Source organism: Delphinapterus leucas, chromosome 2 (genome assembly GCF_059928025.1).
Source record: "Delphinapterus leucas isolate spDelLeu-1000000601 "Yukka" chromosome 2, BTC_Dleu_Yukka2, whole genome shotgun sequence".
Lineage (NCBI taxonomy): Eukaryota > Metazoa > Chordata > Mammalia > Artiodactyla > Monodontidae > Delphinapterus > Delphinapterus leucas.
Genome location: NC_143130.1, coordinates 10,561,772 through 10,581,016, shown reverse-complemented (window position 1 = coordinate 10,581,016; position 19,245 = coordinate 10,561,772). Strand labels below are relative to the sequence as shown.

Below are 19,245 nucleotides of genomic sequence, written 5' to 3'. Positions count from 1 at the left end.
CAAGATCCTTTTTGACCCACCTCCTAGAGAAACGGAAATAAAAACAAAAATAAACAAATGGGACCTAATGAAACTTCAAAGCTTTTGTACAGCAAAGGAAACCATAAATAAGACCAAAAGACAACCCTCAGAATGGGAGAAAATATTTGCAAATGAAGCAACTGACAAAGGATTAACCTCCAAAATTTACAAGCAGCGCATACAACTCAATATCAGAAAAACAAAAAACCCAATCCAAAAATGTGCAGAAGACCTAAATAGACATTTCTCCAGAGAAGATATACAGATTGCCAATAAACACATGAAAGGGTGCTCAACATCACTAATCATTAGAGAAATGCAAATCAAAACTACAGTGAGGTATCACCTCACACCAGTCAGAGTGGCCACCATAAAAAAATCTACAAACCGGGCTTCCCTCCTGGCGCAGTGGTTGAGAGTCCGCCTGCCGGTGCAGGGGACACGGGTTCGTGCCCCGGTCCGGGAAGATCCCACATGCTGCGGAGCGGCTGAGCCCGTGAGCCATGGCCGCTGAGCCTGCGCGTCCGGAGCTTGTGCTCCGCAATGGGAGAGGCCACAACAGTGAGAGGCCCTCGTACCACAAAATAAATAAATAAATAAAGGGCTTCCCTGGTGGCGCAGTGGTTGGGAGTCCGCCTGCTGATGCAGGGGACACAGGTTTGTGCCCCGGTCTGGGAAGATCTCACATGCCATGGAGCGGCTGGGCCCGTGAGCCATGGCCGCTGAGCCTGCGCATCCGGAGCTTGTGCTCCACAATGGGAAAGGCCCGCGTACCGCAAAAAAAAAAAAAAAAAAAAAAATCTACAAACAGTAAATGCTGGAGAGGGTGTGGAGAAAAGGTAACGCTGCTGCACTGTTGGTGAGAATGTAAGTTGGTACAGCCACTATGGAGAACAGTATGGAGGTTCCCTAAAAAACTGAAAATATTACTACAATATGACCCAGCACTTGAGTCAATTGAGAAAACCATAATTCAAAAAGAGTCATGTACCACAGTGTTCATCGCAGCAGTATTTACAATAGCCAGGACATGGAAACAACCTAAGTGTCCATCGACAGATGAGTGGATAAAGAAGATGTGGCACATGTATACAATGGAATATTACTCAGCCATTAAAAGAAATGAAATTGAGTTATTTGTAGTGAGGTAGATGGACCTCGAGTCTGTTATACAGAGTGAAGTAGGTCAGAAAGAGAAAAGCAAATACCGTATGCTAACATATATATATGGAATCTAAAAAAAAAAAGGTTCTGAAGAACCTAGGAGTAGGACAGGAATAAACATGCAGACATAGAGAATGGACTTAAGGACACGGGGAGGGGGAAGGGTAAGCTGGAACGAAGTGAGAGAGTGGCATGGACTTATAAATACTACCACATGTAAAATAGATAGCTAGTGGGAAGCAGCCGCATAGCACGGGGAGGTCAGTTCGGTGCTTTGTGACCACCTAGAGTGGTGGGATAGGGAGAGTGGGAGGGAGACACAAGAGGGAGGAGATATGGGGATATATGTATATGTATAGCTGATTCACTTTGTTATAAAGCAGAAACTAACACACCATTGTAAAGCAATTATACTCCAATAAAGATGTTAAAAAAAAAAAAAGAAATGAAGTATGTTAAACTGAATTTTGCTAGGGTTCAGTGATATTCTTGAAAGATGCCAATATTAAGCTTTTGGGATGTCCATCATGTCTATTGGTGTGATATATTTGGAAAGCCAATCATTACTTTTCTTCATGTTTATTTACATGTAGAATATTTATCTATGAAACAGATTTTAGGTAAAGAGCACTTCAGATCATTAATTTATCTTTTTTTCCTCTTCTAAATTACACTTTAAAGTTTACTTGTTTTGTTATTCCATCAATTTGTATTTTTTAATCCGAGGATGAAATTTGATGAATATTTAATTCTTAAAGGCAATTTCCACATCTTAAATTCTATGTATCTGTCTGTCCATCTACTTACCTACCTTTGCTTTGGTGGAAATATTTCGCATGGAATCACTTTTAAAAATATTCTTATAGGCTTAAGAAATATCTCTTAAGGCAATAAGATGATATGTGAGGCATTAAAAAGAACTGTCTATAATTACTTCCTATGGCAACTGAATGAGTTAAAGATGTATGGCAACTGCAGCTGTAATGGCATATATTTAGAAAGAAAACTACTTAAAAAATGTCTGTTGGCAAACAAACCTAAAATAAAGTTCAAAAATGAGATATTTTATTTCTGGAAAATGTAGTATCTCTGTTACCATTTGCAATGATGGATATCTGTGAGTCTTTATACTGTGAAGTAAACTATGATCAACGGTACTGCTGTCTTTTCTTTCTCATAGTGTATGCCGATTAAGGGTCTAGGATTCGTGCTTGGAGCCTATCAGTGCATTTGCAAAGCAGGATTCTATCATCCTCGAGTCTTCTCAGTGAACAGCTTTCAGAGTAAGTGCCCTTTGCTTCTGTGCATATATGTGAATACACATAATATCTATCATAATTAATTATTTAGATTTTCTTTTAACCTTGTTGGAGTTAGATGATTAAATCCCCACTGGTTTGGCATTCTTTCATCACTTAAGGAGTTTTTGCTTTAGTTTGTCATCTCCAATCCTCTGGAGTACCACCAAAAAATGTGGGGGTTATTTTAGGTATTTTTGTTTTCAATACATTTTAAATGCCTGGAAATACTGTAGCTACTCAGTGAGACCAGTTGGGATTCAGTTACTGAGAGGTATTGCTGCAGAAAATTCCTAAAGCTAATTTTGCTAGTTTGCTTATTTTATTTATGTTTCAATTTGTTTATATGTTAGGTCTCTATGCTGCATGAAGAAGTGCCACAGAGTTAACACCTTAAGGCAACACAATCATATTATCACACAGTTTCAACTGATTAGCTTTTCAGTCAGGGGTTAGCTGGTTCCTCTGCACAGGGTCTCACGGAGCCAAAATCAAGGGGTCGTCTGCGATGTGATCTGATCTGAGGCTCAGGGACTTCTTTCAAGTTCATTCAGGTCATTGACAGGTTTAGGTTCCTTTCAACTGTATGTGTGAGGTCCCCATTTTATTGCTAGCCGCCAACTTGGGCTTACTCTCAGCTCCTAGAAGTCTCCTCAAGGCCTACTCATGTGACCCTTACTTTTCAAGGCTACCAAGAAAATCTCCCCGGTCTGTTCAGATGGAGTCTTATATAATATAATCATTATATCAGTCATGGGAATGACTGTCCCATCACTTTGCCATGTAATGTCACTTAATCAAAGGAAAGCCTATCTCGTCATACTTACAGGTCCACCATCATTCAAGGGGAGGTGATTATACAGGAGATATACAGGCATACCTCATTTTATCGTGCTTTGCTTTGTTATGCATCAAAGATATTGTGCTTTTTTACAAATTGAAGGTTTGTGGCAACCCTGTGTTGTCCGATGATGATCAGCACTTTTTTATGGATAAAGCATTTTTAAATTAAGGTCTGTATATTGGTTTTTTAGACATAGTGATATTGTACACTTAATAGACTGCAGAATGCTATAAGCATGACTTTTATATGCAGTGGGAAACCAAAAAAATTCATGTGACTTGCTTTATTGCAATTTCACTTTATTGCAGTGGTCTGGAATCAAACCCACAATATCTCTGAGGTATGCAGGTATTGCAGAATCAAAACTTGCTGACCTGGTTGTTTTAATCTTACTCCAGAAAATGTCAAAGTTACTATTTGAATATTGATTTTTTTTTACTCTACCTCTAGAGAATGCAGTGTTGCCACGTTGGCTTATAGCCAGCTATTGGGTATAACAAGAAGGAATGTAGTGGAGAAAGGAGGTACAGGGTTTGGGGTTGCCAAAACTGAGGTACAGGTATCATTTAGGTAGTCATCCATAAATCTTTGTCAGCCTTATTATCGGTCTGTATAGGAATTTGCATCTCTACTGGGCGTAGTTCAAAGTATACAGTGAAATTTAGACCTGAGTGTCTTCCTCTGGGAAACTTGGTAGACATTTATGGATTTTTTTCTTCTTTTTTTCTTGGAAAGCACTGTTCTTCATCTTGAGACAGTTTACACTTGACTTCTAGGTTCTGGAAGTAACATTTTGCTCTCTCCTCAGTCATATAATTCACAGGGTTCAGCCCTTGTTCTGAGTAATAGTTGTTGTAGGCCTCCAAGATGGCCTCCAAGATTCTGGTCCCATATGTGCTGTACAGATCTCCTCCCCTTAAGTGTGGGTGGCATCTGTGAATACGAGGTACTCACTCCCTTGCTAGGCTATGTTATGTAGCAAAGGTGATGGTATAGTTGCTCAAGTGATTATATTGCATTAAATGACTCCTTCCCATAGTAGCAGACTGGAGAGAGATTCTAGTGCCAGCTTTGAAGAAATAAATTAGCTTGTTGTGAGAGGGCCATGTGGCTAGGACCTGAGGGTGGCCCCTAAGAGCTAAGGCAGCCAGCAAGAAAACAGGAACCTCAGTTGTATAAATGCAGAGATCTATAGGTTCTTCCAACAGTGTGAATACATTTGGAAGCTCCAGATGAGAATATAGCCTAGCCAAAACCTTGGTTTTAGTCTAGTGAGACCCTGAGCAGAGAGCCCAGCTTCACTGTGCCAGACCTCTGATCAACAGGAACTGGGACGTAATGATAGGTGTTTTCAGCCCTAGGTTTCCAATAAGTTATTACACAGCAATAGAAAACTAATACAATAGCAATGACGGTAACATTTTCAGCATGGATATGATTGTGTGTGTGTGTGTGTGTGTGTGTGTGTGTGTGTGTGTGTACAAGATCATGGCAATAGCCCAGCTACTTTGGCATTCTTCATATTTATGGTCCAGACATAACATATGATTCAACACTGAAGGATTAAGGGAATAGGTTTTAGCTTATGTTCTGTGAAGGTATTTTGTATCTGGTTTACCCACATTTGTTCTCAGCTCCCACTATGTGACTGAAATAAAACATTTAAATATTGTAGAACTAGAGAATGACTATGCCATTTGCTTATAACACCACCAGGAGAAACTAGTTAACCTTTAACAACTTATCTTTATTTAATTTGCATACTCCTACTTTCCTCCTTATTTTAAAAGCCAGTGCTTTTCACTGGACCTACTCTCTCTAAGAAGGGGCCGCTTCTCTGCATAAGGCTAATAACTCGTGTGTTGTACACACAGCAGCTGTGGAAAGGAGGCCACAGTTTTCAGAAAGATGAGCTATATTTGGGCATACCTGTGATTCAGCTTTGACCTCAGCACATACTTAGCTAGAACTGGCCTGCCTCAATGACAGAAGAGAAAGCTAGCTACATGTTATAATTTGAAGTCAGTAAAGTGCTCTTTGACCAAAAATGTCTTTCCTGATGGCCTTGCCAGGTTGCATGAAAATCTAACAGTATTCATTCCTTGTCCTAAGGACCAGGAGTTACAGCTCAGTAGGGTATTCTACCAAGGGCTAGCCAAACATTTAAAAAAAATTTTGGTTTACTATTAGAATTTTACTACATACCTCTGTTTTAATGGGTTAAGTTTTTAATCATAGTAGCCAGGCAATTCATATGGGTAGTCGTTTTCATATATTCTTGAGGTGGTTTCTGTGAAGTAAGGAATGACTACATGTATCCCTTGGGCCAAAGGTAAAGAAAGCATCAAAGACCCAATAAATGAGATAATGTATGCAAAACAGCTAGCATAGTACATGGCACATAATAAGTGTTCATAGATATAGTTAAATAAGTGAATAAGCAAACACATATATAAACACACATCAGCGATACATGTACAGAGTGACTCCTTAAGTACCATTGGTATTTAGCACTTTGTCTCACATACTTTATTATATTAGGATAACCAATTTTTTAAACTAGAATTCTTAGAGAATGAATTCTACATAGATCAGAAGGAAGATGGGACAGCAAAAGTCTGTAACAACCAGTGCTGCATTGAGAAGGACAATACAAAGAAGACTTGGGAGTTAAAGGCAACAGGAGGAAATCAGTTGCTTGATAGGGAAAGTGGGATATAGAAAACAGAAAGGGATGCCTCTCAAAGGTAAAATTTACTTATTTATAGCTGTGAATCTAGAAAAAGACCTGAAATTCCCACATATAGTCTTGTATCCCATTTGGAGAGAGGAGCTAAGATGTGGTGTTGATCTCTAGAGAAAATGTCAGTGTGACTGTTAAAAATCCTGTTAAAATATGAAGTGATTTAAAAATCTTTATTTAGACCTAGGCCCACAGTAAACAAAAAGCTTGTAAAGAACAACAAAGATACGTTCAGATGACGTGATTTAAAACTGTGCTGACAGCCCAGAGACTGTGTTCCTGGCATCTCTTTAGATTGGTGGTCATAGGAGAGCTAATAGGATCTGACATCTGGATAGCAGCAGGATTTCAGAATCGCCAAGTACTGATGTGTAACTGTCTCTTCAAATCCAGGTTGTTCACTTCCAGGTTGTTGAAATACGAGCTTATGACAAGCTCATCTTCCTCAAATCCATCTGTCACAGTTTGAACTCTGTCTTCAGTACAACCTCCTTTCTCTTTCATGGGACACATTACCAGCCTCTCAGTCTTACCTCTCTTGCCTTTTGGATCAACTTCAGCTCACATGCATTTCCAGATAAACCCATCTAACAAATGACCCACATCTAAAAATGACAATCCCTGCTTTGCCAACTCTGTTGATGGTGGGGAAAAAATGCACCCCCGGGCTTCCCTGGTGGCGCAGTGGTTGAGGGTCTGCCTGCCGATGCAGGGGGAGCGGGTTCGTGCCCCGGTCTGGGAGGATCTCGCGTGCCGCGGAGCGGCTGGGCCCGTGAGCCATGGCCGCTGGGCCTGTGCGTCCGGAGCCTGTGCTCCGCGGCAGGAGAGGCCACAGCAGTGAGAGGCCCGTGTACTGCAAAAAAAAAAATATTAAAAAAAAAATTTTTTTTAAAAAGGCCCCCCAAAAGCAGAGATGTAAAAAATGTGTAGTCTCAGAAGAAAGAAATGGAAAACTCTTTGAAAGCAGGTACAGTATAGGGATGCTGAGCTCCAGGCAAACTGCTCAGCAAGGCTAACCTGTCTCTGGGATACACATCTTTGTGTTGCACTTGGGTCTCACACTCCCCATTCCTCTTCTGTTTCATGACCGGAGAGCTGGAGATATTTGGCTTTTTGCAGACCAAGTCCAGTCTCTAGTCTAATCCCAAACTTGGAATGGACTAAAAGAGCTTCAACATCATATTCTCATAATTAACATCATTACTTTTGCTCTTGGTCTTACTTAAGCCTTGTGACCTGGTTCTAATCACTTCAGTTGTAGTAGCAAAATTCTCCATCTAACTGCCTGGGCCTATACTTTTGTCTGTCATTTGCCTAATTTTCAGTTTTTACATCTTCTTTCATTAGTCCTGTTTATAGGGATTGGAGTCCAGACACTAAATGTCTGGCAGATAGGGTTATTTGCCAGTGGAAGAGTTCCCAGTGCCGCCAATCTTCTTGGACTATTGACTATCTCATTTACCTCGTTTGTCTTTAACTAGTTCTTTTCAGTTATTGGAACACTCCACATACCATGTTGGATTTCCCTGGTTGCCGATCTCAGAGCTGTATTTCTACCATAGTTTAATATAATAATTAAGAGCATAGTCTTTGGAATAAGTCTAATTTAGGTTTGAATCCTGGCTCCATTACTTACTTGCACTGTGCTAAATTATTTAACTAACCTAAACTTCATTTATGCCATATATAAAATTGGGATAACACCATCTGCTTTATAGAATAAATAAGGATTCAATGATGTAATGAATATAAAGTTCTAATCATAGTAATTGGCACGTATTAAATGCTCAAATATATTGTTACTTTTATGATAACTATTGGGAAGCTTGTATTTATTCTGCTTACCCCTTTCCTCAGATATTCTGCCCATTTTCATCCCTTCCGTCTAGTATTTGCTCCACTTCCCAGCTGAGGAACACATTTTCAAGTCCCAGAGTTTTTCAGCTTTATCCTTAAAATGGGCCTCGCTATGAGATATAATACTCAGTCCACTCAAAGTCTTCCTTCTCCCCTACCAGCTGAAATTTTACTTTGTTAGATTTTCCCTTAGGTGTTTCATTCTTTTTATTTGTTTACATTATTAGACTGCTAATTAGAGACTCACTTGTGTTAACAATCAGCTTCCCCCAAGTATTAAAAAACCTCTGGCAGGGGAATTGGACTGTCAATTATTCATACATTAGCTCATTGTAGTAAGCGGAATAGTGCCCCCTAAACCCCAAAAGATGTGCATGTTCCAATTTTCACAACCTGTGAAAATGGTACTTCACGTGGCAAAAAGGAACTTCTCAGATGTGATTAAATTACAAACATTGAGATGGGGAGATTATCCTCGATTCTCCAGGTGGGTCCAGCCTAATCACGTGAGTCCTGAAAAGCAGAGAACCATTCCCAGTGGTAGTTAGAGACAGATGTAAGGACACAAGGAGGGACGCTTGAGAAATGCTACATCACTGTCTTTGAAGATGGAGGAAAGGGTCCACAAGCCGAGGAATGGAGGTGGCCTCAAGAAGCTGGAAAAGGCGAGGAAATAACGTCTCTCTTGGACTCTCCAGAAGAAAATGCAGCCCTGCTCACACCTTGGTGATAACCCAGTGAGACCCATATCAGACTCCTGAGCTATAGAAATATCAGAATGAATATAACTGTAGTTGACTCTTGAACCACACAGGGTTAGGGGCACTGGCCCCTGTGAAGTTGAAAATCTGTGTATAACTTTATAGTCGGCCTTCCTTATCTGTGGTTCCACATACATTGATTCAGCCGACCATGGATCATGTAGTACTGTAGTACATATGCAGTGAGAAAAATGCACGTGTAAGTGAACCTACACAGTTCAAACCTGTGTTGTTCAAGGGTCAACTGTGTATTATATTTCATGTAAGAAGCAGTATAGATTTGTGTTGTTTTAAGATACCAAATTTGTGGTAATTTGTAATAGAAAACCAGTACACTCAGTATGTTTGGTTCCCACTCGGCATTCATTCCAGTGTTCACAGTAGGCCATATGTTTTTTCTAGAGGAAACTGTTCATAATTGCAAATGATTGCTGACTTAGACAATTTATAATCTAGCAGGCTCTTTGTATGAGGATGGCCTTTGAGTCAGACAGACGGATTTGAGTCTTATCTCCACTTACTCACAGGAGACTTGGGAAGTTTCTCATATATTCTGAGACTCTCCCCTTATTCATACATCAGGAAGAGTGAAATCTATGCCCTTGGTAGTTATGAGGAGTAGTTGAGATAACATGATATCCCCCAAATTATAGTGATTATTATAATAAAGTGAATATGGAGAATTTAGTCTTTTTATTTATAGTACTTATGTATTGGGTGTTGTGGAGATTGAATAAATAGTCCATAGGCAAAAAAAAAAAAAAAATCCATTTGTGTTTAGTAATTTTATAATTCAGATCAGAATCGTTCCAAGATCTATCTAAGGTGGTATTTTTGTCCAAAGAAAAATACTACTACAGTCACTTATAAGAAATAAAAATCTAGAAGACAATAGAGAAGTGAATATAAGATGTATACGTAAGCATATAGAAATACAGGGAAAGATTGACTATATTCATAGTGAGGAAATATAAATTAAAAAATTTTTGCACTGGGCTTCATTTTGAGCTTATTGTTACAGCTAGCCATTCATGATATAAGTGCATGAAAGTATATTAGCTACTCCTGATTTTAGGATATGCAAATATGTATTCATGTCCTAACAGTAGCAGTCTTTTTGAACAACAGTGTGAGCATAACCACAGTTTGCTAACTGTTCTCTCCTCATGAATATTATACATATTGAACCAAATATGCACAGAAATCTCCTGAGTGTATTGGAGCTACTCATGTGCATGTACCTATTTCCACTTAATTTTTGGATGTGATTTTATCAAGCTGGAGACTGGAGGCAGATTACTTCATCATCTTAAACAGATGAAATAATGAACAAATATATCTTCCCATGGTTAGCTCATTGCAGCATTTTAACTCCAAACATTGATTGATGAATACGTTCCCTCCAGTTCTAATGAAAAATCAGATATGTGTATGGAAAAGAAGAAGATGTTTACCCTAATAATGATGTCAGATGAGCATTATTTGTATGGAGAGCTAATGCTGAACCCTCATTGTCTGACTTGATTCTTTGTTACTTCCAGCTGAGTTATGTTCATTGTCTGTGACTTATCTTTTTCTCTCATGCCTGTTGAATGGAAAGAAGGGGGGACTGTGACATATAAACACATGGGGCTGGTCTTGCAAAGATCCAAGCTCTAAGCTTCTTTTGCCTGAACCAGTTCCTAGCACTGAGGGCCACAACACCTCCAAGAAGGGACCTCTGATCAGCTGGTTTGTTGATTGGTTTATGTGTCTGAAAATCCATCTGTCAAAAATATTACTGGGCACTGCCTCTGTGCCAGACATTGTTTAGAACTGGAGAAAAAGAAGTGAGTAAAAAAGCGAGGTTTCTAAGCTAGGACAGACCCATCATCTTCCCAGAACATATTGCAATACCCGCAAACAACAAATGAGGGCAATCTTGAGTAAAATATAACTCACTGTCCAATATTAGTAAATTAGGTCAAATGTAAGAGCTTTAAGGTTTAACAGGCTTTCAAGGGTAGGTATGGTTTCTATCCAGATACTCAAATGTCCAAATGTTGTGTTTTTACTATTGTGAAAACACAAGTTTATACTTCTGGCACTTAAGTGTCTTAATCAGCAAAACCCTTAATACAATAGTGATATTTCCACATAATATTTATACTATGAAGACCTGAAATATATAATTTCTGCTTCAATCCACCTCCCCCCTCAAACTCATTCCTCATTCTTTTCTAAATCAGAAACTCAGTGTTTTTCTTCCATAAAATATAGGAAGAAAACTTTCTGGGGTACATTTTGAAATATGTGCACAAGTTGTAAAAAAGGTAAATACATTTTGATGTACCAGTTTGACACTTCTATAATTTATTCCCAGGGGGTATCAATCTAAGAGTTTAAGAAAGATGTATTTTTTTTCTATAAAAAAAATAGAGGAGGAGCAGCAGGAGAGAAGTTCCCCTTTAGTTTGTTCATTTGTTAAATCTTCAGAAAAATTTTTAAAAACTAGTATTTTAAGAAAACTTCTGAAAAGTTTTAGTGTTTCATCAGCAGTGACTGAAATTACCACTTGGATTTTTATGACAAATGAAATTTCTCAATGTATACACAATGTGATTTTTTTTTTTTTTGGCAGCCGGCATTCAAATAGAATTTTGCCACATGAGTTTTCTAATGTTACCTTCTAATTCCGTTTGCAATTCCCTTCAAAGGAAAAGGATGGTATTACCTTGTTAAAGGAAAAAGTTTAAGATATTTCTACTTAATATTATGTATAAGGACAACTTTTAATTAATGAGTAATGCAGTTTATTCTTTGCTGAACTTTTTTGTGGAAACAGGTGTGGCTAAGTAGGAATGACAGCACTATTTTTTTTTTAAAACATCTTTATTGGAGTATAATTGCTTTACAATGTTACTTTCTGCTGTATAAAAAAGAGAATCAGCTATATGTATACATATATCCCCATATCCCCTCCCTCTTGCACCTCCCTCCCATCCTCCCTATTCCACCCCTCTAAGTGGTCACAAACCACCGAGCTGATATCCCCTTGCGATGCAGCTGCTTCCAACTAGCTATCTGTTTTATGTTTGGTAGTGTATATATGTCAATGCTACTCTCTCACTTTGTCCCAGCTTACCGTTCCCCCTCCCCATGTCCTCAAGTCCATTGTCTATGGGAATGATAGCACTGTTAACTGAAATTCAGATTTCATAAGATAGGATGTCTAAGCACATTATTTAAAACTGTATCTCCTCATTTTTTTGGTTATTTTGAATTGTCTAATTTATTTCAATAGAAGTTTTTTAAAAATCCCCAAATGGGGTGAAATATTTAGAAAGGCATTGTTAATAGTGTTAACTATCCTAATCTTATTAGAATATCATAAGCAGTACAAAATTTAAAAGAACAGCATAAAATGAAGGACTCACTAAGAAATAATCTTTATTTCCTGATTTAATGATGTAAAGTATTGCACTTTGTATTATTTCATGTAAAAAATGTAGCCAACAGTAACATACAGATATATAATTTAGTATTTATTATATGCATTTAATAAACATTTTTTTTTTTTGCGGTACGCGGGCCTCTCACTGTTGTGGCCTCTCCTGCTGCGGAGCACAGGCTCCGGACGCGCAGGCTCAGCGGCCATTACTCACGGGCCCAGCTGCTCCGCAGCATGTGGGATCTTCCCGGACCGGGGCACGAACCCGTGTCCCCTGCATCGGCAGGTGGACTCTCAACCACTGCGCCACCAGGGAAGCCCTAATATACATTATTTTTCAACAGCTGTATGTTTGCTGTATGGTACATTCTTAAAAATATGCTGATCATAGTTTGTAAAACAAAAACCTTATAAAACTCAGCAAAATTTGCAAACTGATCAGAAAAGTGTTTTGGGAGACTAGAAAAAATACTTTTTTATTTAATCGTGTTTCAGATCAGAGACTAGAGATGTGGCACCTAAATGTAATGCATGATCCTGGATTTCATCCTGGATAGATAATAGCTACAAAGGACATTACTCTGAGAATTGATGAAATTTTAATATGGACTGTTCATTAAAAAAAATTTCATCAGTATTAAGGTTCCCAACTTTGATCATTGTAATGTGCATTTGTATGAGAATGCTCTTTTCTCAGGACATAAAAGCTGAAGTGTTTATAGGTAGAGAGATACAATATCTCAAATGGTTCAGAAAAAAATAGCATACATATACATTTTTAAACATCAGTTTTATATTGAGAACATAAGAATGATAAAGTAAATGCTGTAGAATGTAAATAATTAGTGAATCAGGGTAAGAAATATATAGGATTTCTTTTTTATATTTGATAAATTTGTTACATTTTGTAAATTTAAGGTGTACAGTGTGTTACTTTGATACATTTATATATTGTAATATGACTGCCATTGAAGCAATATTTATCACATTACATCATTATAGTACAATATTATTGTCTGTATTCATTGTACTGTGCATCAGATCGCTATGGCTTATTTACTACTCCTTACAAGTTTGTAGTTTTAAACACCATCAATTTTAACACGCCACCTCCTATAGCTGGTAACTACCATTTTACTCTCTGTGTTTTACAGGTTTGACTTTTTTAGATTCCACGTATGATTCTCTATTAGTGATATCATATAGTACTTGCCTTTCCCTATCTGACTTACCTTGCTCAGCATAACATACTCAGGGTCCATCCATGTTGAAACAAATGGCAGGATATCCTATTTTCTCATGGCTGAATAATATTCCACTGTGTGTATGTGCCACATCTTTTTAATCCATTTATACGGATTTCTTGCAGCTATTCTGTGCATTTCAAATTATATCAAATTAAAAGCTACAAAAATAGAATTTTCACAATTTCAGAGGTCTAAAAGTTTTCAGTAATTGTAGCATTGGTGGGTTAATTAGGCCTTTGGGATTTGGAGCAAAATTTACTTTGTTGCTCACTGCTATCTAGAGGGTCCTGGTTTTAAATATTTAGTTTTTATTATAAAAATTATATACACATTAAAGAAACTTTGGAATGTATAGAAAAGTAGAATTTAAAAGGCATTTGAAAATCTATTGGTCATTTAATTCTTTAAATTTATAGGGTTTTTTTTGTTTTTTTTTTTTGCGGTACGTGGGACTCTCACTGCTGTGGCCTCTCTCGTTGCGGAGCACAGGCTCCGGACGCGCAGGCTCAGCGGCCATGGCTCACGGGCCCAGCCGCTCTGCGGCACGCGGGATCCTCCCAGACCGGGGCACGAACCCGCGTCCCCTGCATCGGAAGGCAGACTTGCAACCACCGCGCCACCAGGGAAGCCCAAATTTATAGTTTTTATACAATAGTCTCTCTATATATAATCTTTCTAAAACTTGGTATAAATGTCCAGAGGTTATATGTTTTTCTGATGTCAATGTAAAAAAATTAAGGTAAGCAAATAGGTTAACATACTGTTTACGAATTGTCACAATTTATCTTGATGGTCTCCTGTTTACAGGTGAATGTTTTAGATTCACCAGTGCTCCTGTGGAGCTACTGTAACCTTCTCCCTATGCCGTCTATAGTTTTGCTCAAGGCAGCGTATTTGATCACCCATATAATGAACTGAAAACCTCCTATTGCCCAAGTTAATAGCTCTTCATGTTTGCCATTTGTCTTCAGGAAGTATTTGCTTCATCTGAAAGTTCCAAGTATCAACTTTGTTTTTAATCCTTAGCAAAGCAGATTGGGATTCTGGAGGATGCATGGAGGATGTTTCAAGTTGCTCAGAATCAAAGTATCATCCAAGATGATTTCTAAACAGTAATATTAAGTAATAGCTTATATTCTTAATGTATCTTTCTAGTTTATGTCTAGCATCTTGAAAAATATAATTTTTATGCATAACTGGTTTGAGAACACAAAGATTTGAGTTGAATGTTATTTTCAACTATACATTTGTATTACAGGTCGATTAATTTATTCTTTTGAGAGATCACTTTTATCATTATCAATTATTTCCTGACTATCCAGTATGTATAAATTACTGTGTTCGGTGCTGAGTATATAAAGAGGTATATAAATCACAGTCCTGTTCTCTAGGAACTTAAAATTTTAAACCATCATAAACTTAAAGTGCCATTCAGTAGAGTAACAAAAAGCCCATTATTATTATCTAGTAGCAGTGTGACTTCTACTAATTGCATGTATTCTCTTGTTCTAGGTAGAGAACTTCAGCCTAAATTAATAAAATATTTTTGGAACCAGAAAATTATTTAATCATGCTTTGTGTCCTACAGGAAACAGTTAAACGTAAAAAGCTCTATCCTTAATTTTAGCTTTTTTGAGCTTTAGAAATCGAATCTCTGACTTTCAGTTTTGCTTTCTCTCCATTTTAACACTTTGTGTCCCTTATAGAATCATGATTTTTCATAATCAAATAAAGTGAAGGCAATTATTAGAGAGGAAGTTTCTCATGGCAGCACTTCACTGTTTGACGTTTGTGAGTTGATCTTGTGATTATTTTGAGCACAAAGGATAAGATGTTATCATAATTTATCTTCTAACAAATTGCTTTTTATCCGTGAATATTGAAACACTCATTTAACCAACATAACTTAGTATTACCTGTATCAGGAAATATAGAATTGTTTGGAATTATGTCAGTTTACAACCCTGAATCTAGCTATTACTATTTCAGTAGACATAATACCCATTAGCTATTATTTCAGTCCTACCTGAGGAAGATAATGGGCTTCTCTGTGGTATGTCCTGTACTCATGATCGTATTTTATAGCCCAGTATACGTTGGGTCTTTTGCAATTTTAATCTAGGTTGGGAAATAAAAATATAAAACCATAGTCTTACTTTAGGGAGTTCACAGTTTATTTGGGTTCAGCATATGGATGTGTGGAACTCTAGCAGTAAGCACAGCAGAGGGACACAGGCAATTAAAGATAGTCATAACGGCTTGGAGCAGCAGGAAGGGAAGTGAACAGAGACAGAGTAGATCAGGTGTGAAAAGTTCTCTGTGTTGGTGTGGAGCTCGAGGTGATAGAGAATAATGGTGAAGAGAATAATGGGGCAGGGTAGTTGCATTTGGACAACAGACTGTCTGAGATTCTTAGTGTTCCTGAATTCCACCTCCCATTCTCTGCTTCAACAGGTTGAATCTAAACAAGTAACAGTCTCTCCAGTAAATCAGAATTGGGGGATATTGTGATCACTATGAAAGAACCTTGGTTTATGCGCAAGAAAATATGCCAATGTAGAGGGGGCCATAACTAGGAAAAAGATAGATGTGCAACAAAATTGGATTAGTGAAAGAAATGTATATCTTTCTCTCATATGCAGAAATGGTATATAAGTCTGATTTAGGAATAAGATTTTCTAGTAAAAGAAAGAAGGAAAGAAAAGAGAGTCTAATTAAAAAAATATATATGTATTGAATTTAATTATATACATTTAATATACACAAAATAAATTTCACAGAGAATGTACTCCATTTTTAATTGCAGGAGAAATTTTTTTCTTTTTTAATCCTTGGATATGTCTTATGAAAAGGAAACAATAACTAAACCCAAATGTTTAGAGTGTTGCAGAATGCCTTATGGGTCTTTGACAATACTCTAAAAATATCAGTTGTTGAATTTGGCAAAGTCTGAGAAGAGAAACTGTTTTGCCTTTTGTTTTTTCCTAACATGAAATTAAGGTTTTTCCTTTGGTGATGACTTAAAGCTCATTGAGCTTTGGATAGTTTGATCAGCCTAGTTTATTAGAGCATCTCACCATACTGTGATTTGGTTACAATCTGTATAATAGGGAACTGGAGAGAGTTCTACTCATTATTTTTTAAAATATAATTTAATTTATTTTTTATTTTGGCTGTGCCATATGGCATGCGAGATCTTCGTTCCTTGAACAGGGATGGAACCTGTGCCCCCTGCAGTAGAAACGCAGACTCCTAACCACTGGACCACCAGGGAATTCCCCGGGTTCTACTCTTTAAATGTGATAGTTTAAACTGGGAGTAATTCATTGCATTGTCTACTATCTTTAGGAAACGGATTAGACGTGTATTGTAAAGGAAAGAAAAGGACCACAGGCAAGAATAAACTACTTCTGCAGAGTAATTTGCTTTGTAAACATGTAGGAAAGTGTTTAACAACGTAATTAGAGTTGTCTGTGAGATCTACTAGTCCTAGGCTTGCTGACCTCTCTAAGTCCAGCTTATGGTCAGCATGTTCTTCAAATCTAGGGGACACCATTCAAATTGTATTCTGTATGACTTTGGCACTTAGAAGCCATCTTTTGTGTGTGTGTATCACAAACTCTGGATGTACCTCAGATTTTAGCTACCTGTTGGGTTCAGAAGGACTATTTCATAAAACAAAGATTTTCTGTACATACTTTTTCTTTACTGCTTTAACTTTTGTTGTGGTTCTGTTTATGGTAGTTGGTTTATTTGAAGAGTGTTTGCACTTGTTAGGAATCACCATCCTTTGTTACAAATGTCCAGTGTCTGTAAAACCATTACTTTTTAAATATTTTGCCCATTTTTTCATCATTTCTGATGAAAAAGTAAATTCAATCCCCATTCTTCCATCTTGGCCCGAAGGGGAAATCCTGACCTCTGTCTTCCACATCTGTTCTTAGAGCCCTTGACATTTTTGTCAGCCTCATCAGACCATCTGAATCCTTGACAATTTTCTTAATCTTTCTCAGTACAGTGACTCTTTCTGGCTTCACCTATACGACTCTCTACTTTTTACTCAAGAGTTTATTAATTCATTGTTTTCTTAGTAACCTAGGTTTTCATACTTCATAGATTTTGATTTGTGTGCCTGTTATTCCTCAAGTTTGTATCTATATTACATACCTGTTTTTCACCCTTTCACATGCCGCTTGGCCCTACCTCTTACTCTAGCCATTGCCATGACTATTTTCTGAAAGCTTTGAACAGCTTTGCATAAGTACATTTGTGCTACTCTTTGCCTCAGACTGGCACCTCAGACCATACTTCTGACTTTCTGTTCTGCTGTGGGCACCACTGAAGTAATTTTTCAGGGTGCAGGAACCTGCTCTGGGCTCATGAGTCTGTAACCCAGAAATGTGTGGAAATTAATGACTCTGGTGGCCACCCTTGACCAATGAGTAAGGTTGATGATGGGGAAATGTTTTCCTGTTTAATCCCTTAGATTGACTCGTACGCAGGAGGCCCCTGGAAGACTGAGCACTGGCTACCCCGAGGGAGTAAAGGCAGCAGCTCCGTTTCACAGCCTCGTATTGGGTTTCCTTCTCCCCAGCAATGCCATTGTCACAATCCTCTTTATTTTCTCCCCTCGACTGCTTTATCTTCCCCATTCGTTTCTGTGCTACTGAAAATTGTAGAAAATAAAAAAACTCTCTTGACTAGATTTCCCAGTAGATCATACCATCTTATCCAGACTGGGTTCATTTTCTGCCAGGTGATCCAACTGGTCATCTTGTGTTTAACTGCTGCCTTAATCTTTCATGTCTTCATACTCAAAACTGGCCACCTTCACACATATTCTTTACCTGAGCTGTTAAGAAGTATAAGACTTTACAAGATTAGCTTCCGCATTTTCTTTCTTCAATACATCAAAATGATTTTGAACTGATTCCTCCTCTCTATAAAAAATACTTAAAATATCTTTAATATACCTCTACTTTCTAGTGTTAAAAGAAGTGACATCAATTATTAGAGTTAATTTCCCCAACTATGCTCTTGATTACCTCCAATCCTAACTTCTCAAGTCTTTACCAATCTTCTCAATCTTTTTTTAATTTCCAGTGCCTCCTTTTGCTGACTATAGCTATGTTCAGATCTCACCTGTAATGGAAGAAAACAAAACACAAAACCAAAATCCTTTTTTTTGACCCCATTATTATTATACCTATTAACCATGAGCTTTTCTTGCCTTTTGTATTCAATGGAACATTTACTGAAACAGTATTCTATTTTATTACATATTTATTCCTTAAGCCCTGACAACCTAATTTCAATCTCTACCACTCTCCAGAAACTACTGTCTTAAAGGTCAGTGAAGGATGAAATAATCATTAAACCTCATAGTCTTTCCTCAGGCATCCTCTCTGATCACATTCCAGCATGTTCCAGTAAATTCCAGTTTTCTTCTCTGACATTGTGAAAACTTCTACCTATTTAACTTCTTCCTCTTTGCAGTTCCTGATCAATACCTTATCTACTCCCAGAGTTCTCTGTAAGTTCTTTCACGGACACTGATTCTTCTCCCACACTCCATTCTTGTATTATTTCTCATTTCTTATTGTATATTTCTCCTGCACAATGAATTGGATGTCAAATTTAACTTATCTGCAATGGAGCTTGTCATTCCCACTGACTCCCTTCGTATCTCAGCTGTTTCTTGTAACTTCCTTGTTTTTGATCAGTAGTGCCTTTCTTTAAGACACCAGTGGATTCCTAATTCCTCTTTGCGTCTCCCATATTTGGAGAAGAGAAAGCAAGGCACTGTGATTTACATACACTATCTCATTTAATCCCCACAGCAATTCATATTTCATATATAAATAAAGTAAGACCCGATGT

General features: G+C 37.6%; 1 protein-coding gene across 1 annotated transcript in view; it reads left to right on the top strand.

The window, feature by feature from the left end:
• Positions 1-19,245, top strand: part of GPR158 (G protein-coupled receptor 158) — a 326,439-nt gene that overhangs the window by 152,143 nt on the left and 155,051 nt on the right. Inside the window, exon 3 of the mRNA XM_089906217.1 lies at positions 2,366-2,506. Coding sequence (XP_089762343.1) covers positions 2,366-2,506 — 141 coding nt within the window. The remainder of the gene's footprint in view (positions 1-2,365; positions 2,507-19,245) is intronic.